This window comes from Pinus tabuliformis, chromosome 3_1 (assembly GCF_031772625.1).
Source record: "Pinus tabuliformis cultivar Carrire ecotype Pingquan chromosome 3_1, CPIR1, whole genome shotgun sequence".
Classification (NCBI taxonomy): domain Eukaryota; kingdom Viridiplantae; phylum Streptophyta; class Pinopsida; order Pinales; family Pinaceae; genus Pinus; species Pinus tabuliformis.
Window position 1 is genome coordinate 138,867,744 of NC_142301.1, and position 25,540 is coordinate 138,893,283.

The window sequence follows — 25,540 nt, forward strand, 5'->3', positions numbered from 1 at the left end:
CAGCCAAAGTATACAAGAAAACAACACTAAATAAGTGTGCTAGAATTCTCCAAAAGATCCACTAGAGACAGGAAAACAAATCTGTAGAATAACAAAGCACACAAGCCACTCCTAAGCAAAATATAAGAAATAAAAGACATATCTACTTCCTAAGATCTAAGAATAAGAACAAAAGTACAAGGAGAGGTGTACATGCAGTATGGCCATAATACAAATTGACCACCCAAAACCTTTGCAATAATGCCATATACGGGAGTACAAGAGAAAGACATACAAGGTTACACAAAAGCGAGTGCTTCTCCTAACATCAAAGGACATGGAGCGGAAGTTCTAGATACATGACTAACTGGAAGAATAATTGCTTTGTGTCATTTCTTGGTACCTACAAGAGGCAACCCATCACTGAGACACAGGGGAACACATCCACTTATTGATGTGATGTGAACTCTCCTAAGATCTGAGATGATACCTCTATAGGGGTCTCTAAGAATTAGCATAACTCCCTACTGGAGGGCATAGAAATGACATCAGTTGGGTAGAGTACCATCATTAAGGGAGAGGACTATATAATAATATATATGATTGACTACCGAAAAGATACACCCTTACATAGGCCCCCTAATAAGGGAAGTGTAAAGGAGTTTCTCAACAGTTATTTGGGCGTTTTGACAAAATTCTAAGTTTAACATGAGAATAACCACTAGTTATCTTGATATCTTGATGGATGGAAGTGTACCAAATTATAGTCTTGATCATTTGTAGAAATTATGTCAAACCCTTCTAGTCATTGTTCAATTAAGTTGTTCTTCTTTGCAAAAATTTGAGTGGATTCACATGTTTCATCTGCAACTCTCTCTAGAGTAAGCTCTCCATGGCGGCCTCAAACAAGCACAGTAGGTTCTTATGGGTTTGGCCCCATAAGAGTGCCCTCCTACCTCATATTGTTTACATTATGGTATCCATAAAGACTCTAAGGGGGGATCCCTTAACCTCTACATCGACATATCCCACTACTCCACTCTCAAATAGGTATTTCTTCTAGGGGATTTCAACACCAGTACCAAAGACTCAAATATTGCTACATGATAAATCGAAGTTGTATTTTTCCTCCAAGAGAAAGAGTTGCAGACCATGGGCTTCACAGGAGCTTAGAGGGCAAGGCGGACCACTCACATGATATGGGAGTCACCTTTTATCCCTAGGGGAATCCCACGAGTTACTACCATATGTTGTAGGAAATATAGGATTTAGTGTTGTACCAAGTGCATTTCCATACGGAAACATGTTTGATATTGCTTTAAAACATATTTCAAGCCATAAGGATGCATCCCACACGTGGGAAACATGTTTCAAGGTCATATCACACATATGTACAATGTATTTCCAAAACGAATTTGCTTTATTTTGCCTTAATTTGAATGTTGGAACCCACAATTTTGGTCTTAATGCCTACTAGAGATTAATTATGATATAATGAGACTTTTAGAAGCCTCTAATACCTGAAACTTTTCTTTAGAAGAGTATTCCAATCTCATTTCACCTCACATGGTTTGAGTAAAAACATGACAATGAGAGTATGTCCTAAAACCCTGAAGCTTAAAGGGCTCATAAGAGGCAAAAATGTCAATATACTTGTAGATTCTGGCAGTACTCACAATTGTATAAACAATGATCTTGCTAAACAACTTGATTTTTGTATATGCCCAATCAAGGACCTAACCATGTATGTCGATAGTTGGAAAAAGTTCAAAGAGATAGGAGAATTCCATAAGGTTTCAATCCAGATATAGGAACGAGAGCTACAAACAAATATATTTGCCCTACCACTCAAAGAAATGGATGTAGTTCTAGGTGCAAAATAGTTAATACAACTAGGAAGCTATACTACAAACCTTGAAGAACAGTTCATGGAGTTTAACTGGTAAGGACGACATCATAAATTATATGGTGTTAACACTTCCATCTTCAAGGAAGGTGCAAATATGCTTGAGGATTTCACCAACTAACAAGCACAAACAAATTCAAAATAAAAGATGCCATTCCTAAGGAAACCCTTATGTTATGCTTTGATGACAAAACATCTTTAAAGGGGGTGGCAATGTTGTGAATAAAATATTCATAAAAATATTAATTACATAAATAATGTTAAAATAATAATTAATTAAGTAATTATTAAAACATTATTATTTATGAAGGGGTAAATAGTCAAAAGACATGACTATTCATCCTTCGTGGCCAATTAATGCCTATATAGGCAAACCGCCACGAAGGTATTATAGACCATTCAGATTTTATTCAATAATACAATTACAAATTACTCTTGCTTACAGAATCTACACACAATTACTTGCATAATGGCGTTTTGTACTCTAACAGTAGCCAAACTGATCAGATCAATGAGACCATTTCAGAAGCAAATTTGCATGAAGATGTAGAGGTTCAGCTTGCACTTTCCAAGCCCGTCATTAGACCTTGGGAAGAACTTATCAGCAATAGGAACAGAATTGGTCTTAAATATGACAAGGATGTTTCTTTTCACATTCTAGACTACCCCAAACCCATTCAGTTTGTGTTGGGTTCCTTCAAGATAGTTCATCTTCACCTACTCCACAACCACTTCAGACTCGCAAATGCCAACATTGTGATCGGTTTGCCATGTGAAAGATCAATGTTTTCATCTTCAATGTTGTGAGCATTGTGGAATACACACTCATCATTCAAATAAATGTTCCAAACAGAACACTCTTGCAAGAGCAAAGATTCACCTTGGATGGATCACTTCTTCTCAATGGTCTTCAATAGCTAAGAAGATATATCAGTCATACCTCAGAGTTCACTCTCAAGTATTGACACGTCTTGTAGTGGAGATATATTCATCTTCTCACCTTGTATCTAACAAGGGGGGAATAAATGGTCAACTACTAGCGTCAAAGAAATATCGAGTGAGCCTGACCCGCAGCCTACACCAAAGCCTGCAGTCAGAGTCAACTAGTGCTAGAGATAAATTCATGTTCCACAGGGATTACTTGGTTCATGGCCAGCGTTAAACCACCACCGACATAAGACTTCAGTTTTCGCTATATCAGTTTGTGGTAATCTTCAAACCATCATCAGAGAGCACTTCCTCTTCACAGAATACTTCATCTTCTAGCCAAATTCAAAATTGTTCCAAGAACTGCTTCAAGCCAAGTTCAGAATTGGTGGTCAGCCTTAAACCACCATTGATAGAAAATCCAGGTTCTTCTACCTCATTTGGTTTGTGGTCTTCCTTAAACCACCATTTCAATGAGCACATACAACCATTGGCTGCCATCCACTTTTGTGTTTTAGCTCTCTTCTTGGACTCATATACACCCCTTCAAATTAAGGGAACAATGTTGGAAACATAATCCTTTGGGGTTATGTGAACTTGGTTTATCCACTTTAGAGGAAGTCGAGAAGACTCAAGTGAACGCCAATAGTCCAAGAGGCCTATTGGAATATTAAACCAAAGGTCAATGAATTGTATTAATATGCACATCTTGTGAGTAATATGTAATTCATGTTTATTTAATTCTGATTTATTTTTGTGTGAGTTTAACATAATCTTCACTTTTGGCCACATACCAATCCATTATGTGGGTAATTGAGGTCCTTAATGGGCTGACATTTATGTAGCTAAATCCATTTATTGTATTTCATTGGGTTTTATAGTTGGGATGTGTACCCTTATTTGTGGGCCTATAACCCCCTCTTTAAGGGACACCTCACTTGAGTTGTGTGTATATATACACAACTCAACCTCTATTTTATACCATCTTATTCAAGTGAATCCATTCATTCTTTTGCCCAAAGGCACCTACACTATTTCGCACTACTTGTGGTGGCTCTCTCTTGGATATGGTTAAATTATCAAGATGAAGTCATGGTATACGAACATCTTCTTTTCATCTAGACTAAGTGTTGTACATGTCCTCTTGCTTTTTCTTATGTCAATTGGGTGGGTGATCTTAATGAGAAACAATCCACCTAAGCGTACTTATGATCTCAACAACTATAGAGTATATTCACATTATATCATGTCACATGATGTATAAAATCATCCCTGTATTTTCATCACTCGTGAAAAAAAAAAAACCATTCACCTACTTGAATTCCAAACATTCTAATTAGGTGTTTCATTGTATTTATTTCTTTTTATTATTATCTGATATTTTCTTAATTTTTCCCATAATTGAGTAACCCATACGTCATCCATATTGTTCATTGTTGTCTATTGTATCATACCTTCAAATTTGGGGGATCCCTCCAACCACCCCTAGAACACATCCGCCCATATCCCTAGACACTATCAAAACAAAGAGTTCAACTCCTTGGTTTAATTTACCAAAAACTATTAGATCTCTTTCACAAAATTGTCCTCAAGCCAAACAACCCGTTGATTTTCAGGGTCATAAAAGTACTCAAGGTCTATGAGCATTGAAATTAGTTATTTTAGTAAATGTGAAATTTAATATGATTTTATCTTGCACATTTCAACTCCTTAGAAAAACAAAGAGTTCAACTTTTCAATTTAATTTACCAAAAATTATTAGATTTCTTTCACAAAATTGTCCTCTACACCAAACAACTCACTGATTTTCAAAGGCATATAAGTACTCAAGGAATATGAGCATTGAAATTAGTCATCTTAAATAAATGTGAAATTTAATATGACTTCAACTTGAAACATTTCATTTTCTCAACGGATCATACCGAATTACCAAAAAACCCATTGGTTTTCAAGGTAATATAAGTACTCAGGGTCTGTGATCATTGAAATTAGTTATTTTAGTAGATGTGAAATTTAATATGATTTTAACTTCCACATTTCAACTCCTTATCAAAACAAAGAGTTCAAGTATTCAATTTAATTTACCAGAAACTATTAGATTTCTTTCACAAAATTGTCCTCAACACCAAACAACCCACTCATTTTCAAAGTCATATAAATTAGTCATCTCAAGGAATATGAGCATTGAAATTAGTCATCTTAAATAAATGTGAAAATTAATATGACTTTAACTTGAAACATTTCATTCTCTCAAGGGATCTTACCGAATTACCACCCAACATTGAGCAATAGAAACACATCATCTCTAGACAATGCTTTCCAACAAACCTGGAAAATTGTATAGTTGTTGAGGATGATGATAAGAACATTCATTGGTACATGCCTATAAAATATTACAATAATTTTGATGTATGTGTTTTCTTTCCTATTAGATTGATTTAAGTCATAACATTATGGTTTGTTTGGTTGTGGTCTAACTGTTGAGATGGGGCATCGCCACACCACTGACCCAAGTTCAAACCATAGGGCCCTGGGTAGTAAGTTCACCAACTTTGACAGGTTTCAAATGCAGCATTAATTCATCAAAAGAAAAAGATATAGATTAGCTTTAAAATGTCTTGCACACCCTATTGCTTTATAATACATATTGTATCTTCCAATCCTATTGATTGCTTTTGGCCATTTCCTAAAATTCCTATATGGTTTTAATATAGCATTAATGGTGTAATAAAAAATTACATGAATTCTTTATATCCCAAATCCACAACTCTGCCTGATGAATTTTGGACCTTTTGCTACCATTATCCTTAAACCAGGTATTCCATCACAGAAATGTACCAAGATGCAAGTATGATAGAACTCGTCATTCAAACCCATCCTATGTATGATGAAACTCATCATTCAAACCCAATCTTTACCCAAATATTCGATTAGAAATGGGAAAGGTATATCAAAAGTTAAAACAAATTGCAGGATACAGATAAAATCTTCTTAACATCCATTTCATAATTCATTTAAAACATAATCTCAAGTTTATTGAGGATACAAAACAAGTAAACAAACCCATTAGAAAATCGATTGAATCAAAGGAAAATTGGTATATACAGTATAACAATAAAGGTTAAGAAACTGAGTTATACATATACCTGTAAGTTACTCCGATATTTGATGTCAGAAGTTGTATCTTTTGAACCTGTAGATATAGCAACAGTAATTCAATGACAAAATATATAGATAGACTTCAAAATGATTTACTATATAGGAGAGATAATAAAAAAAAGTCATCTTCTTCAATAACAAGTGAAAGGTGCTCATATGTGGGATACTATGAATCTAACACCAACCTATGCATGAAAGTAACGAGATAGTTTTAATAAGTATGTTATGTAACTCAACTGACAGTTGCCATTATCAAATTATTTTAGCTCAAGTGGCTGAGATGAAAGTTCTTATCTTCCCCCACTTGGGTTTGAATCACACTTTGTGACATGCTTGCTCTCTTATTGAGTCAAGTACACACTGTTGACCTGGCTTTGAGCCTGGAAAAATCTCGCTTACCCTATGTACCACCCTCAGAATGAGGTAAGTACCTGGTGGGTTTCCCAAGTAAATGCATCATGCCAAAAAAAAATGGCAGTTGCCATGCATCATATTTTGAATCTATGTTTATGTTACTGAATAAAGCCCTGAGAAAGAAAGGCTATTCAGCAAGGACTTCTAGTGAGGATGAGTACATAAAGCCTAAGAATTTTCAAACTTGTCCCCCACACAATGTAGTCGGCGTGGGCAAACTGTGTAAGGTCTGGCAAGACATGAAAGCTTCTATAATACAGACTGGATAATGACCACAATCCCAGTTAAGGAAATGGCCAAAGAATAAGATGGCTTGTATGTGTTGCTACGCACTCTTGGAAATAACATCAAGAATTTTGATACCGATTGTATTGATAACCTTCCAAATATTCCCAAAACCACAAAAGAACATTGTCACGAGTCATGAAGAGACAATGAGGTAAAATAATGTCTAATTTGGGATAAAACCAAAGCAAATGTTAATAAAAAATGAAGAGATTAACCTAAGGTATCAGTATATTGATCTTGGCAAACATACAAGCTCAGTTGGAAGTGTTTAATTCTATGCTGCAGGAAACATGCCGCCCTCGTATCAGTCACATTTTTGTACCGAAATGCTGAAACACACTTGAAATGCTTTTCACTTGTGGGAAACACGTTTCATATGGACTGAAATGCATTTCAGCGTCCGTAAAGCATGTTTCCAAACAAAACTTTGTTCAATTTTTCTTCAATTTGATTGTTGGGACACAGATATCTGCTTTTAATACCTAATTAGAGGTTAATTATGAATTAATGATACTCTTAGAAGCCTCTAGGGCTGGAAATTTTTCTTTAGAAGAGGTTCTCACCGTCAATTTGCACCAAAAATACAGCAACTAATGGTGATATTAAAATATTAATATGAAAGGTGACCCTTTTACTAAAATTTTTAACATTACCATTAGTTGTTTCAGAATGTTTGGGAGTGGTTCCAAGTTCCAACCTCATCAGATTTCATATGAAGAAAGTAGAATTTCATATCCCATTTAAAATTCAACAGACTTAACAATATTCAGGATTTCAGGATTGGTATGATTGCAACGTTTTCATTACATTCTATCATGTATGAGGGTATGCCATTGGCATTTAATCAAGAGCACCAAGCCCTTTATGTACCTTGATGTTGATGATATTGATCGTTTGACTCCTCTATCGTGACCTTCGCAAAAATGTACCCTTCACTCAAGCCAAAATCATTGATTACGTATGTTACGTATTTTCTACCATATTTTAAAGCTTGGATTAGGTAGTTTCATCAAAATTGGGTAGTGTTGACTGATGTCTATGGAAGATTAGAGGCAAAGGGTAATATTAATGATGAGGATCCCAATATAAGTGATGGTGGAAAATTGTTTGACATTTATGATTGTCATTTAAATGTTCTTGCTCATTTATTTATAATGCTTACTTTCCAAGTTAAATTATGATGTGTTATTATCCAGCCGCCAGCAGTATAACGTATTCAAAATATCATTGACTTTCAATTGAATTCAGTTTGACTGAAAAATTAAACGGCATTTGAAATGTTAACATTACAAACTAATTTAATTTTTTCTTTTTCTGCATTTTGATTGGTTGAATCAATTTGGGTCTTATTGTATAATGATGTTGTTGTACTAGTAATTGTTAAATCAAATAAATGTTGGTACGAAAATCGGGGGGAAAAACTGACAGCGACTCAGCAAAGCATGAAATCTGCTTACGAGCTACCAGACAACATGAAATCTGCTTACGAGCTAGCAGACAACTGTGCAAAACTGGGCGACTCAGCTTTTCTTAGTGAATTGGATCGACTTTCTGAACTGCGGTTGAACAAATGTACAAATCAATGACGACTTACTGCTCCCTCGACTTCATGTTTTGACATTCAAACCCTCATTTATCTCTGTCACTACTCCGATTTCACGTTTCGATATTAGAACCCTCTTTTATCTCTTTTTTCAGGACCTACTATCCGAAAAGGTATAAGTTTATTCTCAAACTATGTTAAAAGGTCACAAAAAGATACAAGAATGAAAACCAATACAAAATTTATTAGGAGCATTGCTGGCCCATTTCACTATTATCTAAGATTGCATGGGTTAATCTTACTTCAAAACCCATCATATATGTATGAACTCATGAAGCTAGAAAGGTTAAAGTTGTGAAAAATTGTTTACATGTTTTATGAATGAACAAGTTAGTAAAAACTTCTTGCTGCTTTCATTTGTAGAATTTCTTAATGTGAGGGCATAAGCATATTGTTAAAATAGAATATATTGCAATTTGGAGTTATCAATGGGAGAGAAAAAAACAGATCTACTCGTGACCTCCATGTGTCACCAAAAGAGCAAGGCCATTCTCACCCAGTTTGTTCTAGCAACAATAAATCAATATATTGATCCAATGAATTTATTCTGATTAGACTCAGGCTCGGTGTCTTTTATCTTTGTTTTTTTCTTTACATTGAAAAAAGTAATTACTCACATAACCATATTTACCAATATAATTGATATATTTTAATAAAGTTATTAATAATTATTAAACATAAATTATTAATGAGTAACTATTTTTTATTATTAATAACTATATAAATAATATATTTATATTTATATATAAATTCTTAGTTTGATCCCATTTCATTAACGTTAAATTACCAAATGCCGATGTATTCTTTCTTCTCAATGTAATGTTTTCTGTCGTCACACTAATCAATGGCTTATTATTATCCTGCCGCTGGCAGTATAATGTAATCTAAATATGGTTGACTTTCAATTGATCTCAGTTTGACTGGAAAATTAATAACACTTTCTAAAGTTAACAAAAAAAAAAATTGTCTGCATTTTGATTGGTTGAATCAATTTGGGTCTTATTGTATAATGATGTTGGGGTACCATCAATTGTTAATTCATATAAATGTTGGTACGACAATCCTACATTAATGTTAAGGCCTACGAAACTCCAACCTGGACAAGAGATGTGCATTACAACAATGAAAAACAAAGTGACTAAGGTTGGGAATAAAAACTCCCAGCTGCATTTACTATCAATCGACAACAAGATTTCTTTAATTAATTAATAAATTCATTGGTTATAAATCAATTATTATTCCTACACATTATTTTTATTTATAAAATTAAATTTATCAGTTATTTTCGGGAATTGGAATATCATAATGATTATGAAAAAAATATTTCAGCTATTATTCCCACATATTTAGGAGAATATACCTAATCGTTTGCAGTGAAAAAACGATTTTATTTTTCGTTAATATACCTTTTTTAATTATAGAAACAATAATTTATTTTAATTTAAAATAAAAATAAAGTATATGGTATAATTTTTTCAAGGAGAATAATTTTTGGCTAATTTCTATAGGGTGTTATATATAATATATTTTTATAATTTTATTTATTGTTTCAATAATATTATTTGTCAATAACTATTTTAAATGATTTATGAATTCTAATATTTAAATGATTTATGAATTCTAATAATTTTATATATAATATATATATATATATATAATTTATTTATTTCTATTTATTTTTCTATCGCTAATTTATTTGAGTTATTTATAAAAAAATTTCTTATAGATTTACATTCTAGTTTATTCTTGGATAATTTTGTTTACTTATTATCCTGCTACTGGCAGATATATCGTGTTCTATAAACACTTTTCGTTGTTGGACCAAAAATTAAACGACACTTTACCAGATTTATTTTATATATATATATATATATATTTAATTTTAATTTTCTTTCTTTTCATTGGCTTAAATGTGTTGGGTCTTATTTTGTAATCATGACATCCAAATAGAACAATACCTGACTTGGGTCTCATGTTCTCTTTTAAGGCCTTGGTGAGGCCTTGGTGTTCTCTTATTTCGTCTAATTTCATAATAATTTTACCAGTACCCACAATAGTGAATACTCCTAACAATAAACATCATCTCTCTGCAAAGCAATCAATCAATCATCTCGTAGAATTTTATGCACGCAGTGGAAGTAGGTTCTTGAACCAACTGGCTAGGTAGATGACACATCAAAAGAAAAAGAAAGATTGTTATATAACATCTTGGAAAAAACAACATGAAACAACAATACTTTGACCAATATTTTGACTAATAACATTTAACCAAAACTAATTACATCACATCCATACAAAGTAAATTAGTAACTAAATCAAACTAAGCGGCAGGAACGCTAGCTATGCGGCCTTGTTTATAAAATAGCATTGTGTGTGTATGTGTACACACACACACAGATATATATATATATATATATATATATATATATATATATAGTGTTTCCCATTTCCAAATTTTTGGGGATAATATTTCCGAAGGAGTACCTATTTCCCTGTATCATGCAGCTCAGGTTTCATTCAATCTGAACTTGCAGAAGAATGCGAAGGCACCTCCAATCATAATAGGAAATATTGCGAATGAAGATGACTATTTGAAAGTGTTTCATTTGATCAGAATTTACAGAACCATGCCGAAGGTGCCTCCAATCAGAATAAGAAATATGGAAAACAAAGATGACAAGTCAGCTACCTTCATGAGGATGAGTTCACGACTAATCAAGTGAACATGCAGACAGGTTTAAGCAACGAAGATGAGTATATGCATCTTTCACAATGCACTGTGACTGTATTGATTATAATGGTTCACAATTTCCACTGCTCTGGCTAATGACAACAGTTAAATGTTGTATTCTGCCAGAGAACAACCATGTTGCTGGAGAAGAGACTGCATTGATATAGATGCAAAGACATTGTTTTTACAGACCCAAAAAGCTACCCAACTCTTAGAGGTAGCTCATTGAGCTTAAGAGTAATCAGTGTTCTTCTTCTAGGGTATTAATACTGTTCTGGACTGTAATAGCCAACTGGTTAGCAAGTGGTCCTTTTCTCATGGTTTTGGACAGCTCTGAAATCTACCAAGGCAGTGTAATGGCCATAGACAGAAAGTTGGCAAAGCATACTATGACAGTACAACTATCTTCATAGTCATCAAGCATTATCAGGGTTGTTTATTAGTGAATTCTGATCTTAAATTGTTTCATCTATGTATAGGAAGAATCCCCGGAGTTATGTTATGTTTCCAGGCAGTTTCAAAGGGGCATATGATATAATGATTTAGCTATATTATTAAACTTCCTGAATGGAGAATGTGGCCATGTTATACATTCTTGAGTTGTTATCCCTTTTATGTAATGAACATATACTGATTTCCCATTAAACCTTGAGTTGTTTATCAGAGTCACGCGAGGATCACTGATAAGATGAGATAATTTATTAATGTCCAATGAATGACCATAAATAGGCCAATAGGACTCAAAGGATACAACCAGTACGAGTACAATGTGGGAGTGCAAACACAGCTCCTAGAAAATGCCAAAGCTAAATCTAGGATAAGATGAAGTAAAGAATGATGCAATAATAGGACAGCCTCGTACACATGCATATAACCAGATCATATAGAAGGCTAAGTGAATAATTCAAGGGCTCGTTAAATTATCCTAAAACCAGTTATCTAAGCAGATCAGATCTAGTTCCTTGTTGGAATTATAAACTTTTGCATGCAGTGGAAAACAGGACAAGCGATCCACGCTGCACAATTTATTTCTGCTCTTCTAGATCAGTTCATCATTTAAAATATATCTTCAGAACTTACGAGTTATAAGAGCTCCCCTACAGGGAAAATGACTATGAAAAATTACAAACGAACAGTAAACCTGAAAATTTCAGTATACACTGAAATCAATGCAACCTGCCGTCTAATTTGTATACTTGTACTGAATCTGTACTGCTGTATGGAATCCTTGTGGACAGCTGTACAGCCTGCTCTGCTAGGCTCTATGGCTGTGATTTTCCTTGTTGAAGACTGGTTGCCTTCTCCTTGCTGAACTATCACTGAAATCCTCACCAGTGACTGAAAATCAGATCACTGATTTTCTCCTTCACTCACGTGACTTGTGAAATGAATGTTTTGTGTGTATTTTTCCTTTGCCCTCTCTTCTTTTACAACATTGACATGAGCCAAAAACCTAATCTTCAACGGTTAAGATCCAACCGTGAGATCAATGGTTCTCTTTTAATTAAATTATTAAGTGACCCACTTTAGTCACTTTATTAATTAAAAGCCACTCTAATAAAAAATGATCACTTTATTAATTAATAAATAAAGTGAACTTCTGAAAAAGCATAGGACACTTTTAAAAATGATTTCCATAAGTAGACACCCTCATGGAAATACCTGTCTAAGCTACAAACACTAACAGAGTTGGAGGTCGATATGTCAAGAATGCCCAAGTCTGATAGCCAACGACAAGGTGGGAAACAGTGGCGCTGGCTTGTTATCAGAGTCCTCACAATCCAACGAGGAGTCTGGCTGCATGATCCTGGGGGGGTGTAGGAGCGAGGGATGCTCCTAACATCAGAGGCCAAAGGAAAGAAGCTCTGGATAGGTCTTTGGCTGCTCCGCTAGGTCTGGGGATCGGTAAAATCTATGGATGGAAGGGGTTTGGTTTTTTAACCTACCATCTTACTGTTTGCATAAAATAATAATTCTGTCAAAAGGATACCCAAAGGACAAAGGGTTATTGCATAATACCCAGGTTCAGTTGATTTTTAAGAGAAACATAAGAAGAAAAATGATATTTACACTAAATTCTTAATTTCATATCTTCGTAACAACACAGATATATAGTATAAATTTATTCTAAATTTGATGTTGAGGATAGCATCCACCCAAAATCAGCTCACCTAAAATAGGCTAATTTTATCTCTAAACTATTATGACCTTGTAGCCAATAAAAGGTTTCACTTCTACAACAATCCAATGCCAAATTACTAAGATCATGCAAATAGGTCTCATCTTATACTTCGAGGGACAAAGGATCTCTAGAAGGGGCAGAATTATTATCATCCTCTAGCCATTATAAGGGATCAGTTGTACAAGTAAATAGTAGGTTGGCTTTGAAATAGCCACACAATTAACAAGTGAAAAATAAGTATATATTTGAGAAAAATTTGGTATATTTTTCCTTTGATCCATCCAAAGCCTTGTTGGGGGACTCTATCTTCATCTCGCAAGAAATTATTCACAAATGGCAGCAAGGATCAATGGCACCCTAAGACAACAAGGGGGACAGATCTTTCGAAAGTTGGGAAGACTCTGAAAGGGCTCAAATATCACTTAACCAAAGTCTAAAGTCCAAAGTTTGGCAACCCTATTGAATCAACCTCGTCACATTGGAGAGATCCGAGGAAAAACCATTTACAAACAAGGGACTCCTCCAAAGCATGAAATCACTCAAAGATTAGGGATGCCCCCAAACATCATAGCTGACTCTAGTAGTCATTAGACTCATTACAAGGAGGTAATTGCTCAAGACCTGACAGAATGCATAATCAAGAGTGAGAGTTCAACTCATGAATTTAGAGAAATCATTTCCTTGCATGGGTCATAAATCTCGGATGTCTCAACAAGTTCCTTCTAATAAGAACCTTCAAGTATGGAGATATCAAGTGTGTGATTCAAGTAAAAATCAACCTATTCTTGAGGTTTCAAAGGAGCAAGAGTAAAGTGCACTAGATCCACATGGTAATCCTTTCTATGAAAGCTTGTATGATTTCTTAGAATAAAGGCCTAGAAAATCATCAATGGATGTACAAGCAGGGGATGACTTCATATGAAACATAATAAGAAGGAAGAGACAACCTATTGAGGATATCAAACCAAAGAGGGAAAACAAAATTTGTTTTAAATTGTTGAAACTTGAAAGAAAAATGAGATTAGTTATGGGAGAGGATGTGGCAATTTACTAGCCAAGGTTCTACGTGGAGACAACCCTAACTGGTAGACTCCATGAAGGCCTAGCTAGGAAATCCTGATATGCACAATCCGAAGCTGAGAGGAAGACTAAAGCCGAGAGGACAGAGATGAGAAGTGACCCATCTAAATCTGAATCAGACATTCCAAACTCGCATGATACGTTTTCACATATGGCTGTCGCATGGATACGAGGATCTAAGGCCGGAACCGTATCCTGTACGGATCAAAGTTTCACCGTTTTGAGGCTATTCCTGGAAATCTGAAACAACACAGAATCGATCAGCAGTTCTGGATTCCTAATCCACGAATCAGGGAAAGGATCCATGGAGGTTTGGGCAAGGATCCATGCAGATCCAGAGGGAGACGTGCGGTTCTGCGAGGGCTCAATGTCTAACTTTTTTATTTTAGACTAAAGTTGACATTCTCTTTTATCTTTCATTTTCATCATTTTACTTAAATTTTTAACATTAAAATGAAATGACTCAGGATGTTTGAGAGTAGTTCCGGCCTCATCAGACTTCATATGGAGAAAATATAATTTCATATCCTATTCAAAATTTAACAGACTTAACAATTTTCAGGAATTTAAGATCAATATGATTGTGGCATTTCATTAGATTATATCATGTATGAGAGTATGTGATTGGCATTTAATCAAGAGCACCAAGCGCTATATGTACCCTAGTGTTGGTGGTGTTAATTTTTGAACTCCTTTGTCATGGCCTTAGCAAAAATTTCCTTTCAATCAAGTCAAAATCATTGATCAAGCATGTTAAGCTTTTTCTACCATATTTTAATGCTTGGGTTAGGTAGTTTGATTAAAATTGGGCAACGTTGACTAATATCCCTAGACAATCGAGGTAGAGGCAAAGGCTAGACAAGAGGAGAAAAATCTAGATTCTAGATGGTTGATGCTCGAATAATTAATCATTGATGTACAATGGATACCATATCTATCTTGATTTATGTACAAATATCCATGTTTTCATATCTTCTACATCTAATTTGGTATTTTGGATTTTGTTTTAATACAAATGGAAAAAAAATTACATATATATATATATTAGACACTTCGCTTCCTAGATTTTTGGAAAATGACACGTCCGACGCTTCACATCCCAAAAACGTCCCTGCTTCATGCAACATTGTATTAAGACAACCATCTTTGTATGGGTGAAAACAGTATGGAAGCAACAAGAAGTGTATGCACCTATCCTTCACATTCCAACTAAAATTTAGCTCAATTTCATTCTTAGAAAAGGAAGGGATGGAGACTTAATTGGAAAAGATCACTGGAATAGAGATAGTGCTTCTTATCCCTAAAGAAATGGCATCCTTCCTTTGATCCATTGAGAAAAATTTGTGAAGCTTCTTTGGGTAAAAGTTAAAACTACCTTACATGCACTTATATTTATGACAAAAAAGATGTTTAAAGGCAATAGGAAATCGTACGTGCAAGCTTATTAACAGATTAAAAACCCCGAACAAAGATATAACTTCAATTACAAAGATTTTGTTCAACTATATCTAAAAGATGCACCACCTTGTTGATTTTTAATGTACCTTAGACAAGTGGTTTCCCATGGGTTAGTCTCTACCTAGGGAAAAGTGTTCAAAATAATTATTTTCCTAAGTGTGACTTTATAAAGTGAAAGTGACTTTATAAGTAGTAAAGCCAACGTTTAATTATAAAGTGAAAAGTGACTTTAGTCATAGAGTACAATGTGGGTACTTTATTTAATGGGCGAGTTAAAAAATAGAAAGTGAGAATTAAATGCACATTTATTCTCATCCCTTGATCTAAATGAATCTGAGCCATTAGATCTTACGGTTGCCCAAAAGTCATTTAGGGAAACAAAAGGTGGGAAAGAAAAGAGAGACTAGATTCATTCTTCATGAGAGCAAATTGGAGAAAAGATGTTTAAAGGCGATAGGAAATCGTATGTGCAAGCTTATTAACAGATTAAAAACCCCAAACAAAGATATAACTTCAATTACAAAGATTTTTGTGTAACTAAATCTAAAAGATGCACCACCTTGTTGATTTTTAATGTACCTTGGACAAGTGGTTTCCCATGGGTTAGTCTCTACCTAGGGGAAAGTGTCTAAAATAATTATTTTCCTAAGTTTGACTTTATAAAGTGAAAGTGACTTTATAAGTGGTAAAGTCAATGTTAAATTATAAAGTGAAAAGTGACTTTAGACATAAAGTACAAAGTGGGTACTTTATTTAATAGGTGAGTTAAAAAATAGAAAGTGAGAATTAAATGCACATTTATTTTCATCCCTTGATCTAAATGAATCTGAGCCATTAGATCTTAGGGTTGCCCAAAAGTCATTTGGGGTTAAAAAGGGGGAAAAGAAAAGAGAGATTGCATTCATTCTTCATGAGAGCAGATGGGAGAAAAGAGGCTGAGAGCTGGAGAAAAGTTCTGAAGGTGAAATTTGTTGCAGCAAGCTGAAGGAGTGATTTATGGGCAAAGTTGGGCACGGAAATCAAGGCATAGAAGACAACATAAAGTACAATACGAAAAACATTTAATGCTACGAGTTACACACTATTCGAGAGAAGTATTTGAAAAAAAACTTATAGTACAATCCGTCTCTATACAGTACATATTTTTAGCTTCAAGTGGGCATGGAAATCGAGGCAAAGTGGGCACAATTTTTAAGGAGTTTTGGGCTAAAGAGATAAGTTGTATTTTTCTATTTTGTTTTGTCCACAAATGTATTTTTCCTGAACTTGAAAGATAAATAAATTTGAAGAGCTCTCTAACAGGTTTTCCCCGGAGAGAATTGAAGGGGTTTTCCTGGGTCTAAGTTGACCAAAAATCTGTGAGTATTTTTATGTGTGTTGCTGGTCTGTTTATGTCCATATTTATTTTCAGCATGTGTTGAAAGTCCCATGTGTTTTAATCTGAAAATTTCATTTCCAGAATTCTATATGTTGAATGTATGTTTATGGGAAAGGGCATTTAACTGAATGGGAGGGGTTGGGATTGCAGGAAACTTTTTAGTCATCAAATTTCAACATGGTATCAGAGCTAAAGGCTAAAAATTGCAGTTTGAACAACAGACAGTAGTTTAGGGCAGCAAACAGTGATTTGGACAACAAACTGAATTTTTGGACAGCAAACTGATATTTTGGGACAACAAGGTGAAATTTCACACAGATTGAACTTTTGGAACAGCAAGGTGTGCTGGAAAGTTCATTTCTCCATTTCCTTGGTTTTGTAAATTTTGAAAAGCAGTCATAGCCATGTTCTTAAGGATAGAAGACAGACTAGATGGGATATCCAACTATGTCGTTTGGAAGGACAAAATTCGGACATTATTTGAGGAAGCAACAGTCTGGGACATAGTGCGACAAGTGGTTGTACCTCCTGCTGCAGATGAACTTGCTGATTTCACAAAAAATAATGCAAAGGCAAAAAGGATTTTGATGGACAGTCTAAAGGATCGTGTGGTTCCTCCAGTGATAGCAAACACATATGCATATCAGATGTGGACAACTCTAACCACTCTCTATCAGAGTACCAATGAGAGCAAGAATATGGTACTCAAAGAACAATTGAAGAACATCAGGATGACAAAGGTTGACAGTGTAGTTCATTATCTTGGCAGGGTAAAACAAGTACATGATGATTTTACTGCTATTGGTGAGGCAGTTGCACCCACAGAGTTGTCAGGATAGTTGTAGCGGGACTTCCTAAGTCTTGGGAGGTATTTGGAGATGTTGTTACCTCTAGGGAGAATCTTCCCAATTGGGACAGATTCTGGGATGATTGTGTGCAACATGAGATACAAAAGACTGGCAGTGGTGGCGTGAAGATAGCAGATGAGGAGGGTGTAGCCTTGACAGCTGGGGGGAGAACAACGGGAAGGCCAAGAAAGGGGCTTCATCAAATGGGGCTAAAGGAAAGGAGAAGAACAAGAAGAAAGATACGGATATGTCCAAAGTCAAATGTTGGGCATGTCAAAAGATGGGACACTATGCTGCTACTTGTCTTGAGAGGAAGAACAAGGGGAAGAAGGGTACAGCAGCTTCAGCAGAGGTGGAGCAGTTTGCTTCACAATGTAACAAGGACTTTGCATTTATTACTTCTACATCTAGTAGGAGTACATCATCCGATGTGTGGTACATAGATAGCGGGGCTTCCCACCATATGACAGGTACACGGGAGTTCTTATCACAGCTTGCAGAGAGGGCACTTGATATTGAGATTGAACTAGGAGATGATCACACTACGAGAGCTCTTAGTGTGGGGACTATGACCTTTGAGAGGGAGTCTTTGCCTCCTTTGAAGGTCATGGATGTTTTGTATGTTCCGGGGATAAAGAAGAACTTGATTTCAGTGTCTACCATGGAGGAGAATGGGTTTGACGACACTTTCTTAGGAGGAGCTTCCATCACTTCGGCCAAAGTGATTGGAGTCCGCTCTAGGAAACTATACAGGTTCAGTTTTCGGTTGGCAAGAGCATTAGTGAGTAGCAAATCTGGTAGCACTCACACTAGTACCACCAACAGTAGAGACTTGTGCGAGTTATGGCACCGGAGGATGGCACATATGCATCATGGAGCTTTGAGAGTACTGAGGGAGATCACTACTGGAGTTCCTAATTTCATTGTCGAGCATTATGAGGCCTGCAGAGGTGTGCTTTGGGCAAGTACACCAAGTTACCATTCCCAGCGAGCAACAGCAGATCTAAAGGTATACTAGACATGATTCATACTGATGGTAGTGGTCGTATGTCTCATGTGTCTTTGGGTGGTTATGAGTATTATGTTATATTCATTGATGACTACTCTAGGAGGACTTGGATATATTTCCTAAAGACCAAGGGTGAGGTCTTCAGTCGCTTTAAAGAGTTCAAAGCTCTTGTGGAAAAGCAGACAAGTAGGAAGATTCGGGTCTTGAGGTCAGACAATGGTGGTGAGTACACCGATGGTGGGTTTTCTGACTTCTGTGCACAAGAGGGCATTAGGAGAGAGTTCACGGTTCCTTACAACCCCCAGCAAAATGGGGTGTCTAAAAGGAAGAACAGAGCTATTGTTGGGGTTGTTAGAGCGATGATTCATCATCAAGGGTTGCCTTTGTTTTTGTGGGCTGAGGCTTGCAACACTAATTTTTATCTTCAGAACAGGAGTCCTCACAGCGTATTGGGAAATATGACTCCGGAAGGGGCTTTCACTGGAGAGAAGCCTCATGTGGGACATCTTCGTATCTTTGGATGTCTTGCATATTCTTATATCCCCAAGGAGCAGAAGACGAAGCTGGAACCCATGGCAGAGAAGGGTATCTTTATGGGTTACAGCGAGACTTCGAAGGCCTATCGGATCTTCATTCCTTCTAAACGGAGAGTGGTGATTAGGAGGGATGTGAAGTTCGAGGAGGAGAGGGCCTATCGAAGATCACGAGAGTATGATGAGAGAGAGTCACAGACTTCTCCTCAGCAGGGAGGTCAGGTACAGGGAGCAGTACCTCAGGGTTCTGGACCAACTAGTACCGGAGGTACTTTAGTGTCAGTGACATCTGGGGCACCAGTGGCGAGTTCACTAAGCAATTCTTTAGGGAGTCCATTGGTACAGAGTTCACAAGGCACTTCCACTGACACAGGCACAGATGCCGGTACAAGTTTTTCGAGGACAGTTGTTGGTATAGGCACACCAGGGTCAGTTGGCAGACCTTCAAGTTCACCAGACTGGGGAGCAAAGGATGAGGTTCCCTATGGGGAAGCTTCTTCAGGGAAGAGGAGGCCCAAGTGGCTTCAAGACACCTTGAAGGAAGCGGAGTCTGTTAGTCCTCCGTAGAGGGTGAACAGGAAGAGTGTGCCACCTGAGTAGTTTTGTAGTTATGTAGCCAAGGCTACCAACATTGTTGACTCTGAGCCCACTAGCTATGAGGAGGTTGTCAGTCAAGAGGTATGGAGAGAGGCTATGGTGGAGGAGTATGCCTCTATCATTAAGAACAATGTCTGGGAAGTGGTGCCTAGGCCTGAGGGCAAGTCAGTTGTGACTTCTAGGTGGCTCTACAAGATCAAGCATGTTGTGGATGGCAGCATTGAGAAGTTCAAGGCGAGGTTTGTGGCTAGAGGGTTCTCACAAATAGAGGGAGTTGACTATGATGAGACCTTCGCTCCCGTAGCTCGGTACACTTCTATCTGGTCCCTTATTTCTATTGCTGCAGAAATGGGTTGGCAGATTCCATCATATGGATGTGTCGCATTTCTGAACGGAGTTATAGAGGAGGAGGTGTATGTTGAGCAGCCACAGGGCTTTGAGGTACTTGGGCGGGAGACCCATGTATGTCGATTGAGGCAAGCACTCTACGAACTTAAGCAAGCTTCGACAGCTTGGTATTCGAGGATTGATACTTGCTTGCAACAAATGGGTTTCATGAAGAGTGATGCAGATCCAAACATATACTACATTATTGTAGGGGATGATCCGCTCATTCTTGTGTTGTATGTTGATGACTTGTTCATTACTGAGGCAAAGAGACTGATAAGTGGTTGCAAGGAGGATCTTGCTATGGAGTTTGAGATGAAGCACATTGGGTTGATGCATTAATTTTTGGGGCTTGAGGTGTGGCAGGAGGAAGGGCATATCTTTTTGGGGCAGGGGCAGTATGTTGTGGATGTGTTGAGCAGATTTCACATGGCAGACTGTAGGCCCATGTCTACACCTATGATCACCAACGAGAAGAAGCTTCATGCTTTAGATTCTAATTTGGTGGATCCCACATTGCATAGACAACTTATTGGGTCCTTGATGTATCTGGTCAACACTAGACCAGATATATGCTTTGCAGTGAACACACTTAGAGAGTTCATGGTTGAGCCCAGGAGGGTGCACTGGGTAGCTGCAAAGCTCATTCTTCGCTACGTGCAGGGGACTATTGATTATGGTCTGGACTATAGGCGGGGAGATCGAGTGAGGTTGGCAAGTTACATAGATTCAGATTGGGCAGGGCGTGCTTCTGACATGAAAAGAACTTCAGGGTGTTGCTTCGGATTGGGTTCGACAGTTGTGTCGTGGTTCAGTCGAAAGTAAAATTCAGTTGCTTTGAGCTCTTCTGAGGCTAAGTATATGGTTGTTGGCCAGGCTATTTGTGAGGCCATTTAGATTCGCAAGTTGTTGTATGGCCTATTTGATCAGGAGTTGAGACCGACGGTTATTCACTATGATAATCAAAGTTGCATTAAACTCACGAAGAATCTAGTGTTTCATGACAGGTCAAAACAAATTGACATCAGATATCATTTCATCAGGGACTATGTTCAGAAGGGGGCAGTGAAGCTGGAGTATATATCGACAGATGAGAAGGTGGTTGATGTTCTCACGAAGTCCTTGCCAAGAGGCAAGCATGTCCATTTCAGGGACAAGATGGGTGTGGTAAGAAACACTTTCCTCAGTAAGAGGGAGTGTTGATTTTTAATGTACCTTGGGCAAGTGGTTTCCCATGGGTTAGTGTCTACCTAGGGAAAAGTGTCCAAAATAATTCTTTTCTTAAGTGTGACTTTATAAAGTGAAAGTGATTTTATAAGTGGTAAAATCAATGTTAAATTATAAAGTGAAAAGTGACTTTAGACATGAAGTACAATGTGTGTACTTTATTTAATGGGTGAGTTAAAAAATAGAAAGAAAGAATTAAATGCACATTTATTCTCATCCCTTGATCTAAATGAATCTGAGCCATTAGATCTTAGGGTTGCCCAAAAGTCATTGGGGAAACAAATGGGGAAAAAGAAAAAAAAGACTACATTCATTCTTCATGAGAGCAGATTGGAGAAAGGAGGCTGAGAGCTGGAGAAATGTTCTGAAGGAGTGATTTATGGGCAAAGATGGGCACGAAAATCAAGGCATAGAAGACAACAGAAGGTACAATACAAACAACATTTAATGTTGAGTTGCACATTGTTCAAGAGAAGTTTTTGAGAAAAAAATAAAAGAATCAATACAGTCCATACGAAAATCCGTACAGTATAGTCTGTACAGCCTATATCCGTACAGTACATATTTTCAGCGTCAAGTGGGCATGGAAATCGAGGCAAACTAGGCACAATTTTCAAGGAGTTTCGGGCTGAAGAGATAAGTTGTATTTTGTTGTTTTGTTTTGTCTGCAAATGAATTTTTCCTTAACTTAGAAAGATAAATAACTTTGAAGAGCTCTCTAACAGGTTTTCCCGGAGAAGATTGAAGGGGTTTGCCTGGGTCTAAGTTGACCAAAAATCTGTGTATTTTTATGTGTCGCTGGTCTATTTATGTCCATATTTATTTTCAGCATGTGTTGATAGTCCCACGTGTTTTAATCTAAAAATTTCATTTCCAGAATTCTATATGTTGAACGTATGTTTATGGGAAAGGGCATTTAAATGAATGGGAGTGATAATATGAAATTAAAACCGGGTTGGGATTGCAGGAAACTTTTTAGTCATCAAATTTCAACACACCTAATATTATAGACATGGAGATTGGAAATGGGTTTGTCAACAACAGATAGATTACGTTCATATCCCCTTTAGGTGCATCATTTAAATTTTATAGGCAATATGGACACCTTGTAAGGAAATGCCAAAAAAAGATGTTAATGATTGTGACATTCTAGGAGGGCCAAGGATGACCCTAGTATTTCCAAGAAAAGAAGCGTTGAAGCAATGACTGGTCCATCAATGAGCAAACAGAAAGGGATACTAATAAATGAGGGAGGTGATGAAAACTCCAATGAAACAATAGCTGATCGAATTTTTCATCAAAAACATTGTGCTATGGAAAAGAAAAATCAAAGTGCACAGGGATTCAATCTTGGACAAGAGATGAAAAAGTTATTCATGCATAAGGGGTGGAAACAATAAACTCCAAATAGATGTGAGGAAGAATCTGTTGTTCACAAAGTACAACTAAAAAAAGAGACGTGTTCCAAAGAAGCAAAAGGAAGATGAAGTCCTTAAGGACTTGATAGGGAAACAACTAGGATATGACCCTATTCTCAAAATCACTAGAAAAGGGTGCACAAGGAAAAGGATCACTATGACCATACCCAAAGACTAGAAAAGGGTGCACAAGGAAAAGGATCGCTATGACCATACCCAAAGACTAAAGATTGATATTCCAAGACTCTAAGAGGGTTGCTAGTTTGGTATCTAAAGCAGGGACCAACACAACAACAAATTTATCAGATCACGAATATGTGCCCAACAAGAAGAAAAGGTATCATCTCAGCTCTGCAGCTAGAAGTTCTAAAGGACAAGATGCGACCAAAGGAGGGATTGATACACAAATAGCAGGCCCATGTCATGTCCATTTCACCAATATGGGTCAATCTTAATAAATTGAATTGTTGTCCCTGCAAATGCTTAGGCTTAATAAAGTGAATTGTTGTCCCAGCAAATAGAGACCTCAACTCTCTTGTGCATCAATTGGAATAGTTTTCTTCCTGGCAAAAATTGATTCATTTTTGTATGTATATATTTAAATTAGATGAAAACCGACTATGCAATGAACCCTTTTATGTTTCATGTGTCTTCTCGATCATTCTTTAACTAGGACAAGCCAAAGGAAATGGCTGGATTGTCCTCTGCTTGACCATGTTGCTTGTAAAGATAATATACCCCAACGGTTGTGTTAAAAGTTAAAACACTCCTATAACATAACATCTATGGCTATAATGTTGATAGGAGTAGGAACACGACGCCCTTACCCAACAACATGTTAGCAAAATCTCCATAGTGATTTTAACATTAATTTATGAGTAGATTAAAGATTACATCAGCAAAAGGTCCCATTGTGACAAAGGAATCTGCTGGAGATCATGAGACGCAAATCTCATTTACTGCAGCCTGCACTCCATTCACCAGCCCACTCACACCCACAAATTGTCAGAGCATGCTGGGTTGTAAATTCTTGTGGTACAAAGATTAATTGAATATGAGAGACCAGGGTAAGTATTCCATCTACTCAATTCACCTATAAGCAACCAAAATCAAATTCAACAAGCAGCAGGTGGTCCCATAAGGAATGTGTATACAGTGATGTGTCAACGACCTCCATAAAAAGGAAATGGTTGCTATTTATGAAATACTAAAATAGAAACTACTTGGGAGATTATAACAGTGATACTAATACATCCATTGATCTCATCGATGACGGACACCGTTAGGACTGTCTGAGCTATTTTTCTGTTGAGATTAGCAGAACGATGGATCAGAATTAACTCTAATTGAAATTAGCATCACAATCATCTAGAATTTATCATGAAAATTCTTTAAACACAGCTCAAAGAAACAATGGCATTACACAATCATCACACAACAATCTCAGAGCAATTCAGGACACAATAAAGTTCAAATTGAGGTCAAGTTTCAACGTGGTACCAATTGAACAATTATGAATACCTCCCTATTTAAGAGGGAGTGTTGAGAAATGTAACTAGCATCAGTCTTCATAATTGTATTTGAGTCATGATGTAATGTATTTGTCAAAAGAAAGAAAAGAAATTTTTTATTAAAAGAAATTATCTATGAGCATGGGTTTCATGCCTTATTTATTTTATTTTTAGGTCAAAGCTTCCATTGAAGGCTTCTAGGGTTGATTCATGAGTCTAGCCCCTTATTGGGCATTTTGTATCAAAGAAATGAAATTATTTTGATGTAATTGAGTCATCTATGCCTCCACCATCAAGTTGGCCTGCCTACTGTTCATGTCGACCTCAAAGAATAGCCTCCAACCACTATGTATAGCAAATGAACTCGACCTAGTTTGGAAGTATGCAAAAAAAAAAAAAGATTCGATCTGCAGTTGTAACAAAAATAAGTGCGAAGAGTCTATTAGAGAAGGACAAGTAACGAGACCAAGCGAAGAACTAAATTTGCACTTACTCTGTCACACATGCGAAGAAAAGGTTTGTAACAGATCAGCGAAGATTGCAAGACTGAAGGTGCAGTGTGAGCTCCAGAATTGTAGAGCAGGCTGAGACTATTGTTGACTTATTTCTATGGAGCAGACTTGTGTTGACTTGTAAGTTTGATTGATCACACTAGGAGGTTGACTTTATGGATGGAGGAAAGTCTTGGTCAAAGGGTCTTGATTGTCTCATTTGATTTGGCTCTTGGAGAAGAGAAGAGACTTTTGGGTTTTTCCCTCAGAGAGGGGTTTTTCCCTGGCTCAGAGCCTACAGCTTGTGTCTTTGATCTTCATGTTCATATTTTGGTAGTTGCTTGATGATAAAAAGACAAAAGAAAAGCATAAACAAGATAATAAGATGATAAAGAAATCACAAGTAATTATCAA

General features: G+C 36.6%; 1 protein-coding gene across 1 annotated transcript in view; it reads right to left on the reverse strand.

Moving 5' to 3' along the window:
• LOC149186160 (proteasome subunit alpha type-2-B) overlaps nucleotides 1-25,540 on the reverse strand; it is a 133,010-nt gene that overhangs the window by 58,219 nt on the left and 49,251 nt on the right. The window contains exon 4 of the mRNA XM_089410920.1: nucleotides 5,959-6,005. Coding sequence (XP_089267046.1) covers nucleotides 5,959-6,005 — 47 coding nt within the window. The remainder of the gene's footprint in view (nucleotides 1-5,958; nucleotides 6,006-25,540) is intronic.